The 19,535-nt window shown below is 40.4% G+C and overlaps 3 protein-coding genes across 4 annotated transcripts in view; 1 reads left to right on the forward strand and 2 right to left on the reverse strand.

Moving 5' to 3' along the window:
• Positions 1-5,603, forward strand: part of LOC146316894 (A-type voltage-gated potassium channel KCND2-like) — a 53,449-nt gene extending 47,846 nt beyond the window's left edge. For both annotated transcript variants that reach the window (XM_084734386.1, XM_084734387.1), the window contains 3 exons: positions 240-338; positions 1,375-1,586; positions 4,033-5,603. In XM_084734386.1, the coding sequence (XP_084590512.1) occupies positions 240-338; positions 1,375-1,586; positions 4,033-4,210 (489 nt within the window). In that variant the 3' untranslated portion in view covers positions 4,211-5,603. The remainder of the gene's footprint in view (positions 1-239; positions 339-1,374; positions 1,587-4,032) is intronic.
• Positions 5,604-5,744: 141 nt separating this feature from the next.
• On the reverse strand, positions 5,745-10,078 carry LOC146316895 (uncharacterized). The gene is made up of 2 exons (XM_084734388.1): positions 7,741-10,078; positions 5,745-6,293 (listed from the first exon to the last, which is right to left on the reverse strand). Exons 1-2 carry the CDS (start codon positions 9,302-9,304, stop codon positions 6,142-6,144), a joined length of 1,716 nt encoding a protein of 571 aa, XP_084590514.1. The 5' UTR covers positions 9,305-10,078; the 3' UTR covers positions 5,745-6,141.
• Positions 10,079-13,077: 2,999 nt separating this feature from the next.
• On the reverse strand, positions 13,078-18,853 carry LOC146316896 (parapinopsin-like). Its single transcript, XM_084734439.1, has 4 exons — positions 18,090-18,853; positions 16,574-16,902; positions 16,168-16,413; positions 13,078-14,108 (listed from the first exon to the last, which is right to left on the reverse strand). The coding sequence occupies exons 1-4, from the start codon at positions 18,451-18,453 to the stop codon at positions 13,953-13,955; spliced, it is 1,095 nt and encodes a 364-aa protein (XP_084590565.1). The 5' UTR covers positions 18,454-18,853; the 3' UTR covers positions 13,078-13,952.
• Positions 18,854-19,535: the final 682 nt, after the last annotated feature.

Below are 19,535 nucleotides of genomic sequence, written 5' to 3' on the forward strand. Positions count from 1 at the left end.
TTTGATTTAATATTGAAATTGTGACACCCCTAGTCTCTGTGCATCTCTAAAACATCCCCATCTCACTAGGTTCTCAGTAGATTGGCTGCCGTGCTACAGATCAGCATTTCAACTCTCAGTGCTTTGCGTAACCTCCACTACATCACCGAGCTAGCTGTTGCCTGAAACTCTGTTCCTGTGCAGAGTCTTGACCTGCTCATCTACACTGTACCTTTTTCTTTTACTTTGTATGTTCGAAGGCCTCCAAGGAGGCAGGACAAGCCCTGGTGGGGAAGGCTGCCAACCCTCCTTTTGAGAGCCAGCATCATCACCTGCTGCACTGCCTGGAGAAGACCACGGTAAAATCCCCACCTTTCTTTTTGACTCAAAAGCAGTGTCTGCCGGAAAACACACAATCACTTTGGCATCTTTCATTTTCACTATCCTGGTAGCAGATTTGAGACCATTTAAAATAGCTCACCGTTAAAAAATAGCCCCTTTTATGTAAAATTGCATCACTTCTGCAGACTGCACTGTATCATCAGTGGTGCCAGCCGGTTACAGTGCATTGTAAATAGAAACAAAGTGAGTTTTTTCATCCATGCACAAACTGTAGAATGATTTCATATGCAGGCAGGAGTTAAAAATAACTGTAAATGGGATGGGAAATGTTCAGTCCCCTCTCCAGCAACATGCTAAAGATAACATGACTCCACCAGCCAGTAACATTCAAACAAACCAGCATACTTAATTTTATTCTATCTATAATTCAGAGATGTAAGAGCCTCTTTAATGCTTGGCTGTGACATGAGTTTTACACTTGCAGCTCTAAACCCTGTACTGAGCCATAGACAGGCAGTAAATCAGTGTTCCTCCTCATAGATGATCCCCTCCTCCCCAGTAAAAGGCCTGCCAGTCGTCTGGGAAAAGCTCCATAAAGGCTCCATGCCATTCAGATGGCAGCGCACATGTTAACATCATGCTTCTAATGGTGTGCATTATAGATGGCAGAGTGCAGTGCAGGAGTGACAGAGGGAACATATAAGAGAGGATGCATGATTCAGGGCATGGCGTCAGATCCAGCGTGGCGTCACTCTGCCACCTGCTGGCAGAGCCCGAAACGCACTTGGAGCCTGACCTTCAAGTCAAGCTCATTTGTCACAGGGATAACAGTTGTGAATGTTTTCACAGATGGCACTTAATATGGACATCTGGGCCAATATATTTCTATTCCCTTGATGATTCATTTTCCAATTATTAAACAATTTTCCCTTGGATTCTGTTCAGTCTGTTTAGTCTCCACTGTGAAACATCTTTACTCATTGTTTAGCAGAGCCAATCATTGATGTAATCGAGTGATTCATGAGCAACGTTTCTGCCGTCCTCCTCCTGCAGAATCATGAGTTTGTGGACGAGCAGACGTTTCAGTCCAACTGCATGGAGATCTCCGTCATGAACAAGTCGGGCTCGTCGCTGTCCTCGTCTCCACACGGGCTCGGCTCGTGCTGCTCTCGACGCCACAGGAAGAAGAGCAGTTTCAGCCTCCCCAGCACAAACAACCAGGAGCTCAGCACCATACAGATCAGAGAGAGGCCGGTGGCCAACAGGTAGTCTCTCGGGCCTGCTCCTCCGTCTGTCTCTTCATCTCTGTCTCTCAGTTCACAACAAATGCACACATATGCATGTAAACAGCTGATCCTGTATTATAATATACAAGATAAACTTTGCTGATTCCATGCTTGGGCAGTGACAGTTACATTTATTTCTTAGGTTAAATCAGATGAACTGACAGCTCTTGTGAATTTAGACAGGTCTCTCATGTCTCTTATGTCTTCATTGATATACATAAAAACTCTTTCTCACAAAGCTTCAAACAAGGCTGCTTTTCTTAGTTAAATGGAGACGCATCTGGGGTGTTTTTCCTGGGTTTTTCCATTGGAAAATCCCATTATAAAAAGGCTGTGACGTAGATGAGAGAGCTGATGCCCTCACCTCCCGCAGCTAAGGGAGTTTGTATGCTGCAAAATCATCATGCAGAATCCTATGTCAGGTCATGTGGGGAAATGTTTTTAGAGGGCCAAAATTCGAATACATAATTAACACTACTGGGAAGCTACAGGGTATTATAAAAACCTAAAAAACACTTAGTGAAAAAACGGACAGCAACAACTCAAGTTCAAGCCGTGTGTGACACGCTGGTCTTAGTATAGTTTTTTTTTCATTGCAGTCTCTACAGGTATCTATCTGCAGACAGTTTTGGTTTTTAAATTTGATTTGCAGATATCTGTCTCTGAGATTTCTGCTTTTAACCCAGTACAATGAAAGTTAATGGAATTTTGTTGAAGATGCTCAAAGACAAATTGAAAAACAGTTTCCCTCCAGAAACAGTGTCCCTGTTACTCTGGATAATTTACAGGCAAGCACAGTTTTCATTGGAACCTCTTTATACCAAAGAAATGCCCCCTTCTCTCTATGAAAACTGTTGAACAGCTTGTTCTGTGGATTATCCTGAGAGTTACTGTTGAATATAATTGTTTGTGTGATGTTGTGAGCAGCACAAATGAAATTCCATTCACCTCTGTTATACTGGGGCAGAATTCTCAGAGATGAATATCTCAAAACATTGCATTTCTTGAAGGGGTGCCTGAGAAAACTTGTTATTTCATAAATTGGGCAAACTGATACCCATTAATCTCGTTGTGGGCATACAGGGGCAAGAAATTGCAAATTCTTTTTCATAAGCATGCCTGCCACTACATGCAATAATAATAGTTTCTTGTGCAAAACTTAATTTTACATGCAACAACACAGGACACGCTGTGCACAAACAGTCAATGAGTAATTTTGTGCTCACAGGCAGTAAAAACACAAACAAAAAACATTTGATATGTGCAGTTGTCATGGCTTTGTAAAAGATGGACCACATGTAAATAAAAGAGTTGTTTTTTAAGGGATAATTCTGATTATTTGAAGTGGAGTTAGGCATAGACATACTGTATATGCATTTGAATCATATGCCAACATCACTGCCATATTGGAAAGAGCAACACTGGCTTGTGAACACATACAAGTAAACTGGGGAGCTGCATTTTTTCTTTAATGTTTACATTTCTCAACCAGTTTCAGTGATTCTGTTTTATACTGAATGCTTTACGATCTATGTGGAATAAGTTAAAAAGCAAAACCTTTTTTCTGCTCCATGTGGAACCCTTGAATATAACATCACTCACTGAGATAGACTGAGAAATATAGCATGTATTTGTTCAGAAGCCAGTTTTGTCCAGTCCAACATGGCAGCGTTGATGTATTGCAACAATGAGCTGAAGCAGTCAGTGCAGGATCTACATATATATGTGTATGGTGTGAGGTACTTATCCATAGTCATATTACTTACACCTAGAAGAAGAGAAAAGTACCAGCATGGAAGCTAAGCAATGAACTGCTGTGGACAGGGTCAACAGTATAACGTATTTTTATGTAAGTTAAATATCACGCTCCTCAAAGCAACCAGACTCCTTTGGCAAAATAAGTAATTTTACCCTGCAGGACACTGGAGTTGCCGGTCTGCCACCGCCTCAGTCAGTTAGCGTGTTTGTGTTATTGTGTGACTTTGGTGAATGTGAAGTGACCTATTGAAGTCACACAATAACACAAAACAAACTAACAGATAGAGGCAGCAGTAGACCAGCAACTCCTGTGTTCCTCTATGTAAGGTCTCCGTCTACTGGATGAGCAGTGTGTGAGTACCTTATACAACTCCACTTCAAATAATCCGATTTATCCCTTCATGATGTGCATTATAGTCAGTCTTTGGTTTTCCTATGTATACTGTACGGTCTCTAAGGCTGCAGAAGTCCACACTGAAAACTACCTTAATGAGCAACACGAACCAAAGCTCCTTTATGTATTCACTCTGTACAAAGAACGTGAATATTTCATGTCTTTTGTGCAGCGTGAGAATGTCTTAAGGAACTCTGTGTAGTACAGGCTTTGTGCAACACATTCACAAGGTCAGGCCTCTCATCCTCTTTCATCCTGCGTTTTCTTTTACAGCCGCTCCAGCCTGAATGCCAAACTCGATGAGACTGTGCCCTTGAAATGTGACGAACCTTACATCACTCCCTCCATGGTCAGCCTATCTGCCCCGGTGGTGACCTCATCAGACGGCCACGGCTCCACCACCACCACCGCATACTCTCAGAGCAACATTGTCCGAGTATCTGCCTTGTAGATGTCATGCCTATCTGATCAGCTAACTGGTCTCGAGGTGCACCAGATGCTGAGGAGAGGGACCACCGAGCATCAACCTGCCATAATCTAGAGGGATTATAAGATTAGCAGAAGTCGGGGGTTTTTTTGAAGTAGTGATCTCATCTGATGTCAAACTCTGCTGCATGGTATTAGAATGATGAATGGACGGCCGCCTTGGAAAGCAAAGCGAACCAGCAGATCTTGCTCCATTAAGCACAGCAGAGCAAGGAAGTGTTGGGATTGCGTGGTTATCGTTGTTGCCTAAAAATACTGAGAAAAAACTTTATTTTTGAATATGTAATGTAGTTGTATTTGTTGTCTTCTGATTCAAAGGAGGAAAGGCAGATGTTAAAAAGGTCACTTGATGGCCTCTGATGACAAAGCACACATATTCATTAACTGACGGCCATCTTTGTGAATATTAAATCAGCCTACTTACACATTCACATCACTCACCACCCAGTTAAATAGATTGTTTTGAACCCCCCCCCCCCCCACCCCCCGAATTAACTGGTCTCTAATAGTCCCCGTCACTGTTGTAAATTCAGAAAACATACATCCGCTGGAATGGATAACTGTTGTGAATATTCATTAACTGACTCATTAACTGGTTGGTGTCATCGCTTGATGAGTAAAATATACTACGCATCCTGACATGTTTGTGAAATGTGCAAGTGAAAGTCAAAAATGACAAAAATTTGTGTTAGCTTACATATTTGACATTCTGATATGGATCTATGTGGAAGCCACTGTCATTAATTAACAATTGATATTGAGAACTATACAGGGTACATATTAGTTAGGTCACAAGGTAGAAATATAAGTGAATGTAACTAATACTAACCCTAACGTGGACACATAGTATTTGACCTGGAAAACCACAGGAAAGAATCTAGAACATCAACTCCATTGAGTTCCTCTTAAATTATAATATTCATAAATGAGACTTGGTAGATTTCACTGTGTTCAAGGGCCATTTTGTACATTTTTCATATTGTAAATATCTCAGTTTAGAACTTTATCAACTGCATTTGAAGTTGGCTCCTCTTCTTTCTAGATTTAGTTGACAGTTGTTGGCATACTATTTCTGTCTGTTAACTGGTTGAATTAAGGATTTGCATGCTGTCATTGCAGAATTCTGTTTTATTAAAAGTATGTCTCTGCTTCTTGTTGGAGGTTTGTCAGTAAAAATGAGATTTGATGGAAGGAAAAACACGGCAAGGCTGGTCATGTTATGTGATGTAAATTCTGCAACACTTTGCTTTTAATGAAATACATGGAGAACATATATAAGAGGAAAGGAAAAGGGACAAATAATCACACATTGTGGATTTGGTGCAGTGGATAGAATAAATACTGTAGCTCTACTGAAACATCCATTAAATGACCCATGTCTTTTTTTTTTGTTTTTTACTAAAGCACAATTAGATGGTTTGCATAATGCTTTGCTTGATAACTCAAAGGGCATCACTGAAAACAGGATGAGATAATAATTGAGGACATGTGAGGACCTGACCGGGCCCAGTGGTGGGTCCTGACTGCAGGGTCCCTGGAGACAGACAAGCAGGCCTCGGTGATTGTTTGACAGAAGACTCAGCAGCGGCCTCCCGCTGAGCTGATTGCGTCGGTCCAGGCTGCATCTCACAGCATGCAGCGCCTCTGCTCTGCAGTGTTGAGTAACTGCTGAGACGTCAGCCTGCATAAAATCTAATATAACGCAGCAGCATATAAAATAATAGGTCTCCTATATCCAAATAAAATTCACACTTTGACGTCTGGGGTTTAATTTCATTCATATTTGAACAATGACTAGGCAAATGTTAACCATTTTATTATTCAGTTACATAGAGAATATTGAATATGGTCATTTGGTCTAGTGTGTAGTCTAGGTATACAGAAGTGGGAATATTATCATTTCTTATTGAAAATGGATTGAAGTCTGCTTTTAAGCCTATAAAACTCTGTCCGAAACTGAGGGTTCACTGCAGCGTATATGATCGGGTCGCTCAGTGATGTGATGCAGGCGACAGAGACCGACAGAATCTCCACGTCCCAGAAGACCGCTATCTGCAAAGATAACAGAAAAGTAAAAAGTGTGAGAGAGCATTAGGTAAAGTTTGTGTAACAGCCATCAACCTGTAGAACATTATTTTTGTCCCCATTTTTCATGAGTCAGAGAAAACTAAGACTTCTTCTGTGCAGTCAAAATGGTTATTTATTTCATATTTTGTTCACAGATTTGTTAAAATCCAGGTGTGGTATACATGCTGACCCCAAAGGGACAGTTCACCCCAAAACAAAAGTGCATATTTTCTCTCTCTTACCTGCAGTGTTAATCACCATCTAGATAGTTTTGGTGTGAGTTGCAGAGTTTTGGAGATATCTGCCGAACAGATGTCTGCCTTTTATCAAATGTAATGGGACTAAATGATGCTCAGCCTGTGGTGCTCAAAGCGCCAAATAATACATTTGAAAAATTCAACACCAGTGTCTCAGGTCCATAAATCATGACCTGGTTGCTCAAGATAATTACAGATTTTGTTGTGAGCAGTTTCATGCAGGAACTACTTTTTCCCTACTATCTTCTTTCTGTAGTAGAAACTATTGGAGTACTTTTTTCCTACTAGAAAGAAAAGTATGAAACTTCTCTCAACAGGATTTGTGGATTATCTTGAGAAACTTGCTGTTATTATATAGGAGAGAAGGCAGACATCTTGCAAATATCTCCAGAACTTGGCAACTCACACCAAAACTATCTAGATGGAGAAAAAGCACTGCAAGTAAGAAGAAAAATAAGTATTTTTGGGATGAACCGTCCCTTTAAACAGCATGCTTATTGCACAGCTGTGCCTTGGACTTATCACAATAAAGGGACATAAATGTGCAATTTTATCTTAAAAACAGGGCTATTTCACATAGACAACAAAATTCCTTTCCCAGGGGGGCACAGTCATGATGACCCACCCTACTCTGCCTCTGATTGGCCAGTGCTCCTTGCTTGTTGCTCATTGTTTTTGTTTTTGTGTCTTTGCTCATTGTTTAGGTTGGTTCGGTTTAGGCCTGAGGAGTGATTGGTTAGAGTTAGAGTAAGAGACTTGGCCTGAGACACTCATGAATTAAGCAGTTTGATGCCATTTTAGTGTTTGGATTTTTAGACAGTGAAAGGTAAAAATAAATAAATAAATAAATGGGGCCCTTGGGTCCTAAGGCAATGGCCTACTTTTGCCTCATGGTAAGTCCCACCGGGTCCAAGGCACACCTGTGTCAAAATCATGCTGTTTAATCAGCATCTCTCTATGCCACACCTGTCAGGTGGATGGATTATCTTGACTAAGCAGAGGAGCTCACTAAAACCGTTTTTAACAAATTGGTGAACACAATTTCTGACATCATTTTTGACACCTCAAAGTGAGTTACTGAGTGAGTCCCTGCTGTGCGCTACAGTATAAGAGACAATTATTCACCTTCTACAACTGCCAGTTAAAGTCGCATCCTTACCTCCAAAACGACTTACCTGTGTTTTCTTGTTGTTGCCAACAATAAAATTCACCAGGATGGTCGTGATCAGTGGCAGCCAGAATAAGAGGAATGTTATAATTATGTAGCCAGCACGTTTGGCCATCTTACTCTCCTTCTTTTTGCTCACTCTCTCTCTGTTTGCCTTTGAAGGCATCATGCAAACGGCCCCTTCCATCTCCACAGTTTGTTTTGGAGCCTCTGTTTCAGAGACATTATTTGAGACTGGAGGTACTGAAGACACTTGATCTACTGTAGCGACAGCCAGTGTTTCTCCTCTGTTGTCGTTTTTTGCTTGTTTTGGTTCAATCAGTAAAGCAGAAGTGGATTCAGGGTTTTCTGACTGTGCGGACGATGGAACATGGGGCCCAGTGTCTTTCATTTCAGAGGGTGTTTTGTCAATTTTCACTCTCTCTTTGGACGGCTTTTCTGTGTCAAAATTGCTTGACACCTTCTGCGGATTTGTGGTTGAGCTCTTAACACTAGCAGCAGCATCTCCATTTGATGGTTTTGCTTCAACTTTCTTGGCACAGGGATTGGACTGCTCTGTTTTAAAAGGTTTTTCCTCAGTCTGCGCTACAACCTGCATCACAGGAGGAGAGCAGGGTTGTTCTGTTTCCAAGTCGGTTATCTTCAGTGTGTTTTTTAATTCTGTTTTATTCTCTGTGACACACTGCGGAGCTTTTGTTGGGGTCAGTAGAGCAGCTGTTGAATCTTTCTTGGATGAATTTGGTTCAGCTTGTGGTACCGGTTCCACCTGAGCAACGCTTTCGCTCAAGGTCTGGTTTTGTTCTGGTTTTGCGTGCCCATTTTCTACAGCTGTGGTTTCTCCTTTCTGCTGCACCTCTTCTTTTTTGTCTTTTTTTGGAGGAGGATCAGTTCCTTTGTCGAATATTTTGCGATTGTGTGATCTCACATGCAGAAATATGCGACTATAGAATCCAATTATGACAGCAAAGCAAGCTGCCCAAAGTGGAAACAACATGTAAAGCCCAAATGTGTCATAGGAGGAGGATGTGTCTCTGTGTGATCCTTTGCATCTCACATGCACGGGCGAGTCCTTCATAAATATCAGACAAAAAACAGCCACCACAATAGCCAACGTCCATGTGGCAGGTATCAGAACCATAATCCGCCTTCGCCTTTCACTCGTTTTGAAGGGTTGTGCAATGGCCTGATATCTCTCTGCACTTATACAGGCCAGCGTCACCAGCTGGATGCAGCAGCTGAAAGAGAAAGAGGCCACTTGTGTGTTGCAGATCAACTCGTCTGCATGTCCTTTTTGATACACAGTCATGACGATGGTTAGGAGAATGGGGCAGTCAATTACACATCGCAGAATGTCTATAACTGCGAGATTCACCACCAGTGCATTATTCCACGTTTGCAGGGTTTTTTGATTATAAACTGCCAGAATGACAAAAATATTTGCCGCAATCCCAACAACGGACGTGATCAACAGGATCAAGCTGTTTGCCACCACAAAGACGATGTCCGTGTATTCCTCCCAAACGGTGCCGTTCCCAGAGTCCCATGCAGGTGCAGGCTCGCCTCTCATCTCCGGGTTCAAGGAGTCAACATGTTTAGTTCTGTGTCTTCACTCTGTCTGCGCTGACCGAACACGCAGCGAGCCCGTGTCGCTCGACTCTCCACTGAATGAATAATATTAAAGAGTGAACCTGCAGCACGGACAAATTACACCAAAGTATCCGCCCTTTTCATTATCACTCCACAGCAGCAGCAGGTCACCTGGGAGTCCTCACTGTTCACATTCATTAAAAACGGTGCTGTGTATTCACAGCATAGACAACTGGAAAAAAAAAAAGGGGTGGTTGTTAATTGAAAAGCAGTTACGTCACCATTGTCTCGATCCTGACACATAGCTTTAAAAAGTCGAACAGGGGCTCAGAGCTGAAATGCAATAATGATGATTATTATGGCACTAGGATGTGCATATGTCTGTGTGTGTGTGAAGTGAACAGCTGTCCATTTCATTTCATACAGTACCTGACAAAGGTTAAAAGCTTTGCATTAAGCATGCCAGATGGATGACTTGGGAGTACTTGAGTTGGCTCAGGAAATAAAGGGAGCCATGCTGCTGGATTATAGCATGACACTGTGTAATCCTGTTTGGAGATAAAGTGTGAAATACTCTTTGCTTCAAATGTGCACAAGCTTATGGACTATGCCAAATCTGGGATTAGATCAGCACAATACAGTTTCCTCCTGACCATCCGACATATTAGACTGATCAAATGTCTCTTAAAGGACCAGTGTGTGGGATTTAGTGGCATCTAGTGGTGAGCTTGCTGGCTGCAAACACCTCACCTCGCCCTCCGCAGCCCCAAGTTAAAGTTGATGTCTCATTGGTTGATATTTGGTCTGAACGTCTTTTCGCCCTCTTTTCAACCAGTTGAAACAGCATCAACGTGTCAGAAAAAACTGTCATTTGTTGCAGGTTTCGTGTGGAGGTTTTTCACTGGTAGGTGAAAATTGTCTGCCCAAAGACGTCACTTCAATGCATTTAATGTTTCATACATATAAAATGGCATAAATTTATGACATTTTATGATTTTATAGTTCATATTTATAGAAACTATATAAGCTGTGTGCTGCCAACTTCCTGGACATTGTAATGGGAGAAGTGATTCATGTAAAATAAAATAATTGCACCTCCTGCTGTAGCCTAACACACATGTACAGTACAAGTACTTAAGGTATGTATTATAAGGAGCAGCAAAAATGCTTAAATGGGCAAGAAGATGTGGTGGATGGGTGGGTTCAATACTTCATCCAGGCAGGTGGGTGTCTTATTGTGGGTCCAAAGTGACAACAGGCTATTATTCACACATTTTAGAGGATGAAAAATATCACTGGATATACATTTATATATATCTAATTGATGGCTGGGCTAAACTTTCACTAACAGTCCAAATTTAGCCGCGCTTTAGCATAGACGTCAGGTCTATGTATAGACCGAAGAAACTGTTCATCAACTGTAAATATTTTAAGACACTGAAAACTGAGACAACATAATAAGCAACTTGCTAAAATAGAAGTGAGGCAAAAGAGCAAATGAGAAACTCTCTATTTAGAATCAGATTGCTGTTTACAATATTTACATCAAGGGTGCCAAACAAGTGGGAGGGAACAAGCAATCAAACTTGAATTCATCCCGACTATTTTTATCACTAAACTCAAACCAATCAAAGAACGTGTTTGAAAACACCTACCACTAACCTGGTTTACCAGCATTAATAGAAATCACAAATGTGCGCACAATTGTTCCTCTCAAATTAAGTTTGTAGGCGTAGTGGGCTACAGAAAACACAGCGGAGAACAAAGTCAAAGGGAGAATGAACTCTCTCTTGACGTTTGTAGTTCTTATATCAGATGTGCCAGAGATTGGCTGATTGGATTTCATTCTGACCAATGAGGGACTGATCTGTTGGGGAGGAAAGACTCACAAAGGAGAAGGAATAGTGCTCCTTGACTTGCTCATGAGACAAAGCAATAGGTCCATCAGTTTGCTGAAAGGAATTCTGGTTTAATTAACATAATCAAATCATTGCTCCCGAAAACAAACATATAAACCAATTTTATAAAGCACATCAGTGAAATGAAGTAAAGTAAATCAATAAATATCCTTCTCAGATCAAATCACCAAATATCGAACAGTGAATTTAATCAAACCAAAGATTCATGATGCTCATTGCCAGCACTAACTTAACAGTTAAAGCTTTCAATAATTGTGTCCTTTTAATTCATCTTTATTCAGTGATGCATATTAATCTTCATTTCTGGGAACTCAGTGAAGGCTCAGACGTGTTTGCTGCATAAGACACAATGTCCTGGGTTTGACTCGGGCTCAGAGACTTTGTCATTATGTCATCCTTCTCTGAACTGTCTAATCCCCCCTCTGAACTGTCTATAGAGATAGAAAATACAAAAAAAAAAAAAAAAAAAACACAAATAAGAAGGAGGCAGACCACAGAGCGGGCCAGGCAAGAAAAATGAAAGTCTTTTACTGCCTGACTGGCTCCCCATTGTTAAAAGCACAAGGTGAGCTGTGCATTAGGCTTGCAAAACAAGTGCAGCCAAAATTTCCCGTATTTTTGATTTGTGGGTTTGCAGAACTTATTTTCAAACGTACTGTGTCATCCTTATGTATTCTGAGGAAAAGCATATTATACTGTCAATTTCCCTGAAACTGATACATAATTGTGCTGAGTAAATCCTGTATTCACTCAGGTGTGTATGAGAAAAACTATCCCTGTATGCACTGCAGAAATACAGGCAACATTACAAGATGCCACAACTTATACATATACTTTGGATTACTTGCCTTTGATGTTGTATAATAATTAGTTAGTAACTAATCAGTTAATGAACAATCATGAATTAATGATTCAATACTCAGTAATAACCCAGTGTGAGGCACTACTTTATTTGAAGGGGCATAAAGAGGGTAACTAATGGACAGGCAGTGATGAAGTAATGACTCAGTACTCTGTGACCACTCAGTGTTATGCACAACTTTACTAACTACTCAATATTATGTATGACACGACTTTAAGAGACACAAAATGAGGAAGTCATTGTAAAATTAAGATGAAGTGATAAAGGACTACTTAATAACTACTCAGTATTATGTCCCACTTTACTTTAGGGGAATGAAAAAAAAAGTAAGTAATCATCAGATAATGATAATGTAATGAGGGACTATTTAGTAACTCTCAGAATTATGTATGACTTACTTTAGGGGACAAAAAAATGAGTGAATAATTATGAGATTATGATAATTCAATGAGAGCCTACTTAGTAACTACTCAGTATTATGCATCACTTTACTTTGGGGGACACAAAAATGGTAACTAATGTGTAAGTAATTAGTAATGAATAAGTAATTTTGTCTAGTTTTTATTCCTCTATGAGGAATTATTAGGGAAGGAATTATTCGTTCCTCCCTGATTACGTAATTAACTAATCATTAACTTATCATTACCAAATCATTAGAAACTCTTAAAAATGATTACTCATTAACTACTGGTTCACTAGCAGTTAGTTCCTCATTCATTCCACATTTGTTCCCTGGTAACTAGTCAAAATGTTGTGTACCTTATTGTAAAGTGCTAACGAAATATAATGTGCATTTTGTGCAGCAGACGTCTGGCAAGTGTGAGTGGTGACAAAAAGCAGGACTTGTACAGCGAGAAATCCACAATAAAATAAAATTATGCGGTCTAGCTGTCAGCGCTGATAATATGAGATGGAGTTGCCTATTGTTGAGATTGATTTATTTACAGGATAATATTGCATAAGAAGAGGTGCAGTGCAGTATGTGTATAACTTACATAAAATCAGAGTATTTCTTCCAGATACAAAAGTGGTTTCAGAGTCTTCTCTGTGTAAATCAATATTTCATGCCATGAACAATGCATTACCCAAGACCCGGAAAATGTTTAACAACTAAGTGACTTTCAGATTGGAGGCAGCATCTTCTCAGACTACATGAAAACAGGTCCAGTGCATTTTATTTATGAACAAATGTCAAAGGTTTCACTTCCGCACAGTCTGTCTCTCTATTTGACTCGCTTTGTCCTGTTAAAAATGCATACATACGGAGAATCACAAATGGACTACTTTTTTTCTTTTCACAAAACATTAATTTCAGTTTTCTGTTCTTTCAAAGGCTCCTTTCTGTTTTTGTTTGGCTGGTTTTCCCACATGCATACAGTACAGACCTGCAAACACCAGTATGAAAAAAGGTAAGAGTTTATTGATCTAAACAAATCACATTAATAAAACAATTTTCTTACTGAATACTCTTATTGTTCGAGAGAAAAAAAATGGAATGGACAATAACTACAGGAACACCTTGCAATATCATGAAATTCAATAAGAAGCCAAAACAAATTAGTCTCAAAAGGAGATGAATCAACTCAAAAAATGAACAAAATAAGCACATTGGTATTTTATTAGACGCATTACTGCATTATTAGTGTGTCGGTTTTCACTTATTTTGTCCACCTTCTGGATAACAGCCCTCAGTCTCTCTGCTCTCACTGGGCTACAGTGAAGACCTTTCTGAGAGGCACTGGCCTGTAGACGTGCAGGTCTGTGTCCTTGATGAGGCACCAAGAAACACTGACAACCATGGCAGCTTCTTGTTTTTTTGTTTTGTTTGTTTTTTTTGCCGGAGAGAGTCACAGAGGCAACACTTTGCTGTGTGTGTTGACGCTCCTGCTCAAGGAAGTCAGTCGGCTCCTCCTGTTCAAGGGGCGCATGTTGATGGTGACGGCGGCGGGCCCGTGGGGAATGTAGCGGCCGCAGGACAGCACCTCCAGAGCGGCATCACGGAACTGTTGGACATAAAAACACATGAACACCGTCAGTATTATTCAAGTTAATTAAACTTTAAATTTCTAGAATCTTCTTTCCAAACACTTCAGGACTTATAAACATGTATTCTTCTAACTTGAAGTCTTTTGACTCCAAGCATGTTGACGGCATCCAATTCAAATCTATTCCAAAAGGCCATAAGACCTTGCCGATTCTATACTGTGAAGGCTGTAATGTATCATTAAATGGCCTGGTCCTGATGGTGTGGCGAAGGTCGATGTTTTGCCAAAACTCAGGAAGTTGCTTTTACTTGCCTACCTCTACCTGAAACTTCACACGATCACTGACAGTCCAGGCCTGAACATATGATATGAGTTTCGTCGCTGGACGTGGCCAAGCGTGCAGCCCTCCCCATGGCACGTTTCACCGACATGCACGAAAACTGGTCATGTATCACACCCAGACGCACAAAAAAGTCTCTTGGACCCATAAGCTAAACTCAACAGAAAGTCGTCCATTTTGAATTTCGTAGTGAATTTTAGCATTTTCCATTTTCATATTTTAACAAACTCTTGCTACACAAATAATCCAGTTGACTTCAAAAAGGGTGTGTACCATCTAGACAAGTCTGTGATTATCAGGTATTAAAAGATTTGGTGAGCACTGAACAGTGTGGCTGTGGCATGGCGTTGACTTCTGATGTCTCGCCATGAAACACGAAATTGCTATAACTTGGGTGTAAATGCTCTGATCTGCACCAGACTTCATGTTTGACCACAGTCACACCCTGAACATATCAACGCAACAATCAGGAGACATAGTGACATCAAATTCCTTCCCACGGTGACTAATGCATGTGAAAATTCAGCCCCTCATGAAACAGCCGCCGTCCCGTTGCAGCCGCCACAGGCCTCAAGAGGCGCAGGGGTGCAAGGGCCTATTCCACGCTGCTTGCAGCTTTCGTTTTCAGTTGTTTTTTGTTTTTTTATATTTGAAAACTGGTCACCATTCACTTCTATTGTTTGCAACACTGTTTTCCTGTGAAACTCCAGCAGTGTTTTGTGGACTAACAAAATAAAACCCAACCCTTAATCAGCATGAGGGTGAGTAGGTAATGACTGAATTTTCATTTTTGGGTGAAATATCTTTTTAATATTGAATTCAGTCTCTACCCACTTATGCACTATAACTAGTTTAAATTTAATAAATTCACTGGTTGGAGTTTCACATTTTGTCTTTCTGCCAACACTGAAACAAAGAGCAAGAGCAGCTGCAGCCTCTCTGTGTGAAATGAAGAACTGACTTTTCAAACAGAGAAAATGTGAGAGGAAATTAAATTTGTTTGTAACGTTCATCAGTGTTACTAAAGAGTTGTTGGTTCAACTTCATATCTTAAGCTTCCTGAACATGTTTTCTCAAGAACAACTGAATTAATATCCAGTTTATCTGTTTCAAATAATTACCAAATTATCTCAACTTTTTTCAAATTCACTCAACCTAAAATTATAATGCAGCCTGGACACAAACTCATCTTTTTTTAAAAGATTTATTTTGGGGGGGGGGCATTTTGATCTTTATTTGATAGTGACAGCTGAAGATATGACAGGAAGTGAGGTAGAGAGAGGGAGAACTGGTGGCCGCTGTAGAGGACTGATAGCCTCAGTATATGTGGCGCATGTTCTACCAACTGAGCTACAGGGGCGTCCCGACATTAACTTATTTAAGTTAAAACAAATGGTTTAAACTAACTGCAATTTGTCGGTTTGCCAGTATGACTGAAGAGTCGTCGGTTCAACCTAAAGCCTAAAGCTTATTAAACATTTTCTCAAGTGCAACTGAATTCATATGAAGTTTATCTGACTAGAAATGTTTATTTGTTTAAATTCATTATAAAATGACAACTAATTGTATTTTCAAATTCGGTCAAGTTAAAATTTTAAGGTGTCCTGGACACTATGCTTTTTCATGTCAAAACAAATATTTTATTTTTGCAGTATATGAGCATATATGTTTTCCTTCCTGTCTTTGTGCACACTCAGCCTTTGCTGTGTCAATTTCACGGCAGATTTAGCTGCTCACCTGCTTGTTGGAAAGGAAGTAGATGATGGGGTTATAGACGGGGCTGGTCTTGGCAAAGTACATGGGCATGGTGGCAACCAGTGGAGGGATGTAGAGCTCCGGATCCACAACCACCACCACTGACAACACCGTGTAGGGCAGCCAGCAAACAAAAAAAGCGATGATCATGGCCAGGACCATGCTGATGGCGTGATCATTCTCCTTCTGGCTGGAACGCCCACCCTGCAGCTCCACACTCCTGTTCAGCTACGAGCAGAAAGCAAATTCGACACCCATTAAAGGCTAATAACTTGCTTTAGTCTGTAGGTGGTAAATTACAAACAGAAGAGAATGGAGGTATGAATTTTAAATGTGCTACTAATGGTGTGAAAGTGTAATAAATATGCATAATCCATCACGAGCCCACCTTATTCATGGATGTGAGCACTTTGGAGTAGCAGTAGATGATCACTGTTACAGGGAAAATGAAGCAGAGGAGTGTGTAGAGGATGAGATAGCTGTAGTTGCTCCATGACCTCTCCTCCCAGGCCAGAGAGCAGGAGGTCTGCACTCCCTCAGGCCCGTAGGAGCTCCAGCCGAATAACGGAGCCACGGCCCAGAACAGGCAGAAGACCCAGACGAGCAGCAGGCCGACGATGCTTCTCCGCATACTCAACTTTAGGCCAGCCCGTGGCTTACACACCACGTTGTAGCGCTCGTAGGCAAGCAGGGTCAGGGTGCAGAGAGACACCAGACCTAAGAAAGAGAAATGATCGTAGACTTGAAGTCCACTGAGCAGCTTTTTCTTGAGATGTTAACTGCATCTCAGGGTCTTTCTCTGGGAGGCTGCTTAATCATAGAGCAGAAGATATTTAATTTTTTCTCGACCAGTGACCCCTTGAAAGATAGAAATGACACCGGAAACACTCTCATGTGTGTCCTTTTGATTAGAAAGAGCCAGTGTCCAAAGATTTATATATATATATTAGTTATAGATTGTTACATTATGATGTAATGTAGGAACTATTTTAGATTTTAGACTTTCAGATTTAGATTTTTGACATTTGCTTGATCTGATAACAGTAAAACAGAGTTATTGTAGTTTTTGATTAGTTTTTAGTTTTATGTCGTTTTTATTTTTGTTTCAGTTTGGATTTGCTCATTTCAGTTTAGTTTTAATTGTCTAGTTTAATTTAGTGTTTATTAGTTTTAGTTTTAGGTTTTTTTTATTATAATATGGGGGATATTTGTCAGGGACAAGATTTAATAAGTTCATAACAGGTGTTAGGACACACAGCACTGTAAAGGCTCGCAGTCTACATTGAAGCTGAACTTAAAGCTACTACAAGGAACTTAAATATTGTGTTGATTTTGGAGACTCCTGTGGACAAAAGTGGTCACATTTCCTCAGCCATAACATACAAAATATAACATCAAAAATGTTAAAATTATTCAAAGAAAAATCTCCTCCCTCTTCCTTTTAACTGGTTCGCTGTAAGTTTGTCTTGGAATATGTGAACACTGGTTTGTTTCATCTGATTTCAAGGAAACTAAGAAAAGTGATAAAATAGAAATCGTCAATCTTTTCAGAAGTTGTCTTGTTTGCTTATGTAGTTCAAATATAGCCATCAGGATTAAAGTGAGACTGTTTCATAACCAATTAAAAAACATTTGTAGTAGCTTTTACAACATCTATTTGTACACTTTTTAAAATTGTTGAACATAATTCACTTTGAGCAAAAGTTGCAATAACATTTGTATCCTTTAATTTTATTTCTGATCGTCTAAAGTTTTTTGAACCTGGGAATACATTCTTAGATTAAGTGAAGTGAAACAATTTTGTGTATTATCGTCTACAATTCACCCCCAGGCTCAGACAAGAACAGAATCGATCTCAAAAGTCTATAAAACACAAAACTGCTCTCTCTCACGACTCCACTTACCAAAATAATTGACAGCAAACCCCTGAAAGACGCAGGCTGCGTGTCCGATAAAGAAAGAGCCTTGGTAGTTGGTGATGGTGACGACCAGGGAGCCGCACAGGCCGATCATGAGGTCGGACACGGCGAGGCTGAGGATGAAAACGTTCATGGGCTGCAGGAGGGACGGGTTCTTCAGCATCACGGTTATCACCAGACTGTTGTTGAACACCGACAGCACCGTGTTGATGAACATGAGGAAAGACAGTACACTGTAGCCCACCCGGGGGAAGATGGTGGGCGCCACGGTCAGCGCCTCGGGGTGGTGGACGGATGGAGGCTGAGGGCCTCCGGAGCTCCACTCCAACGGCGTGCTGTTGCTGTCCATGGTGCCCAAACGAAGTCCGGCTGTGCAGGAGCAGCGACTGTGAGGCCAGAGACTCTGAGACGCTCAGCTCAGGACGCAGCGTCATCAATCTAATGATTTCTGATCCCAGTTAAACCACCCGGCTCCTCTTGTTTTCCAGGATCTCAGATTGTGCACCTGTTCTGATGGAGAGAGCCCACCCGATGCAATATGCGAAATTGGCCCGTAACGCGATTTGGATGGATTAATCCCAATAAAACCCACTGCTATAATGGTAATTGGAAAGTTGAGGGATATTAAGGAGGGATGAATTAGTCCTCAAAATTAATTTTCAAGTTATGAAATAGTTCTTCCTTTTGTTGTTCATACAGCTGAAAAGGGAAAAAGTGCAAAGTGGACAAATGGACTGCACATTCAATAAACACACTAAAAAAACATTCAAGAATTTAGTGGAATCAACTTATTTTTTCTCAATAACTTCATGCAAAAATACAAGTTTTAATTATCTATAAATATATATGATATTTTTTGGCTTGCAATGATTATTTAAATGTAAAAGGAAATCAAATTTGTTTGTAATATTTGTCAGTAAGAACAGTTGTTGCTCCAACTAAATACCTTAAAGGACCAGTGTGTAGGATTTAGTGCCATCTACTGCTGAAATCACAGAATTCAAACAACTCATCTGCCATGTAAGAGGAAGTACAGCGGCTTGTAACTCCTGCAGCAAGGTTACGTATCTAGAGCCTGTTATTCCTACATTCTCCAGTTGTAAAATGTATAGCCTAAACACTGAATAAAAAAATAATATCTTGTCAAGTAAAATGTACATCATATGTCTGTCACGGTGTTGGATTTTGTTGGTTTATTTCCTGTTTTATTTTGGTAGTTTCTGGCCCTCCCTCGTGTGTCCTGTTTTGTCTGTTTTCCCGCCCTTTGTGTTTAATTATTTTCACCTGTCTTTGACTGTCCTCACCTGTGTCCTGTCCTCTTTACTTTGTTGGTTCATTCACTCGTCTCGTTTCAGTGCTCCTCAGTGTTTCCTTGTGTTCTCCTGTGTGTGGATTTTTGGTTTTTTCTCCCTGCCTGTTTTTTTTTTTTGG

The sequence above is a fragment of the Lutjanus erythropterus genome, chromosome 13 (genome assembly GCF_056507025.1).
Source record: "Lutjanus erythropterus isolate fLutEry1 chromosome 13, fLutEry1.hap2, whole genome shotgun sequence".
NCBI classification, from domain to species: domain Eukaryota; kingdom Metazoa; phylum Chordata; class Actinopteri; order Lutjaniformes; family Lutjanidae; genus Lutjanus; species Lutjanus erythropterus.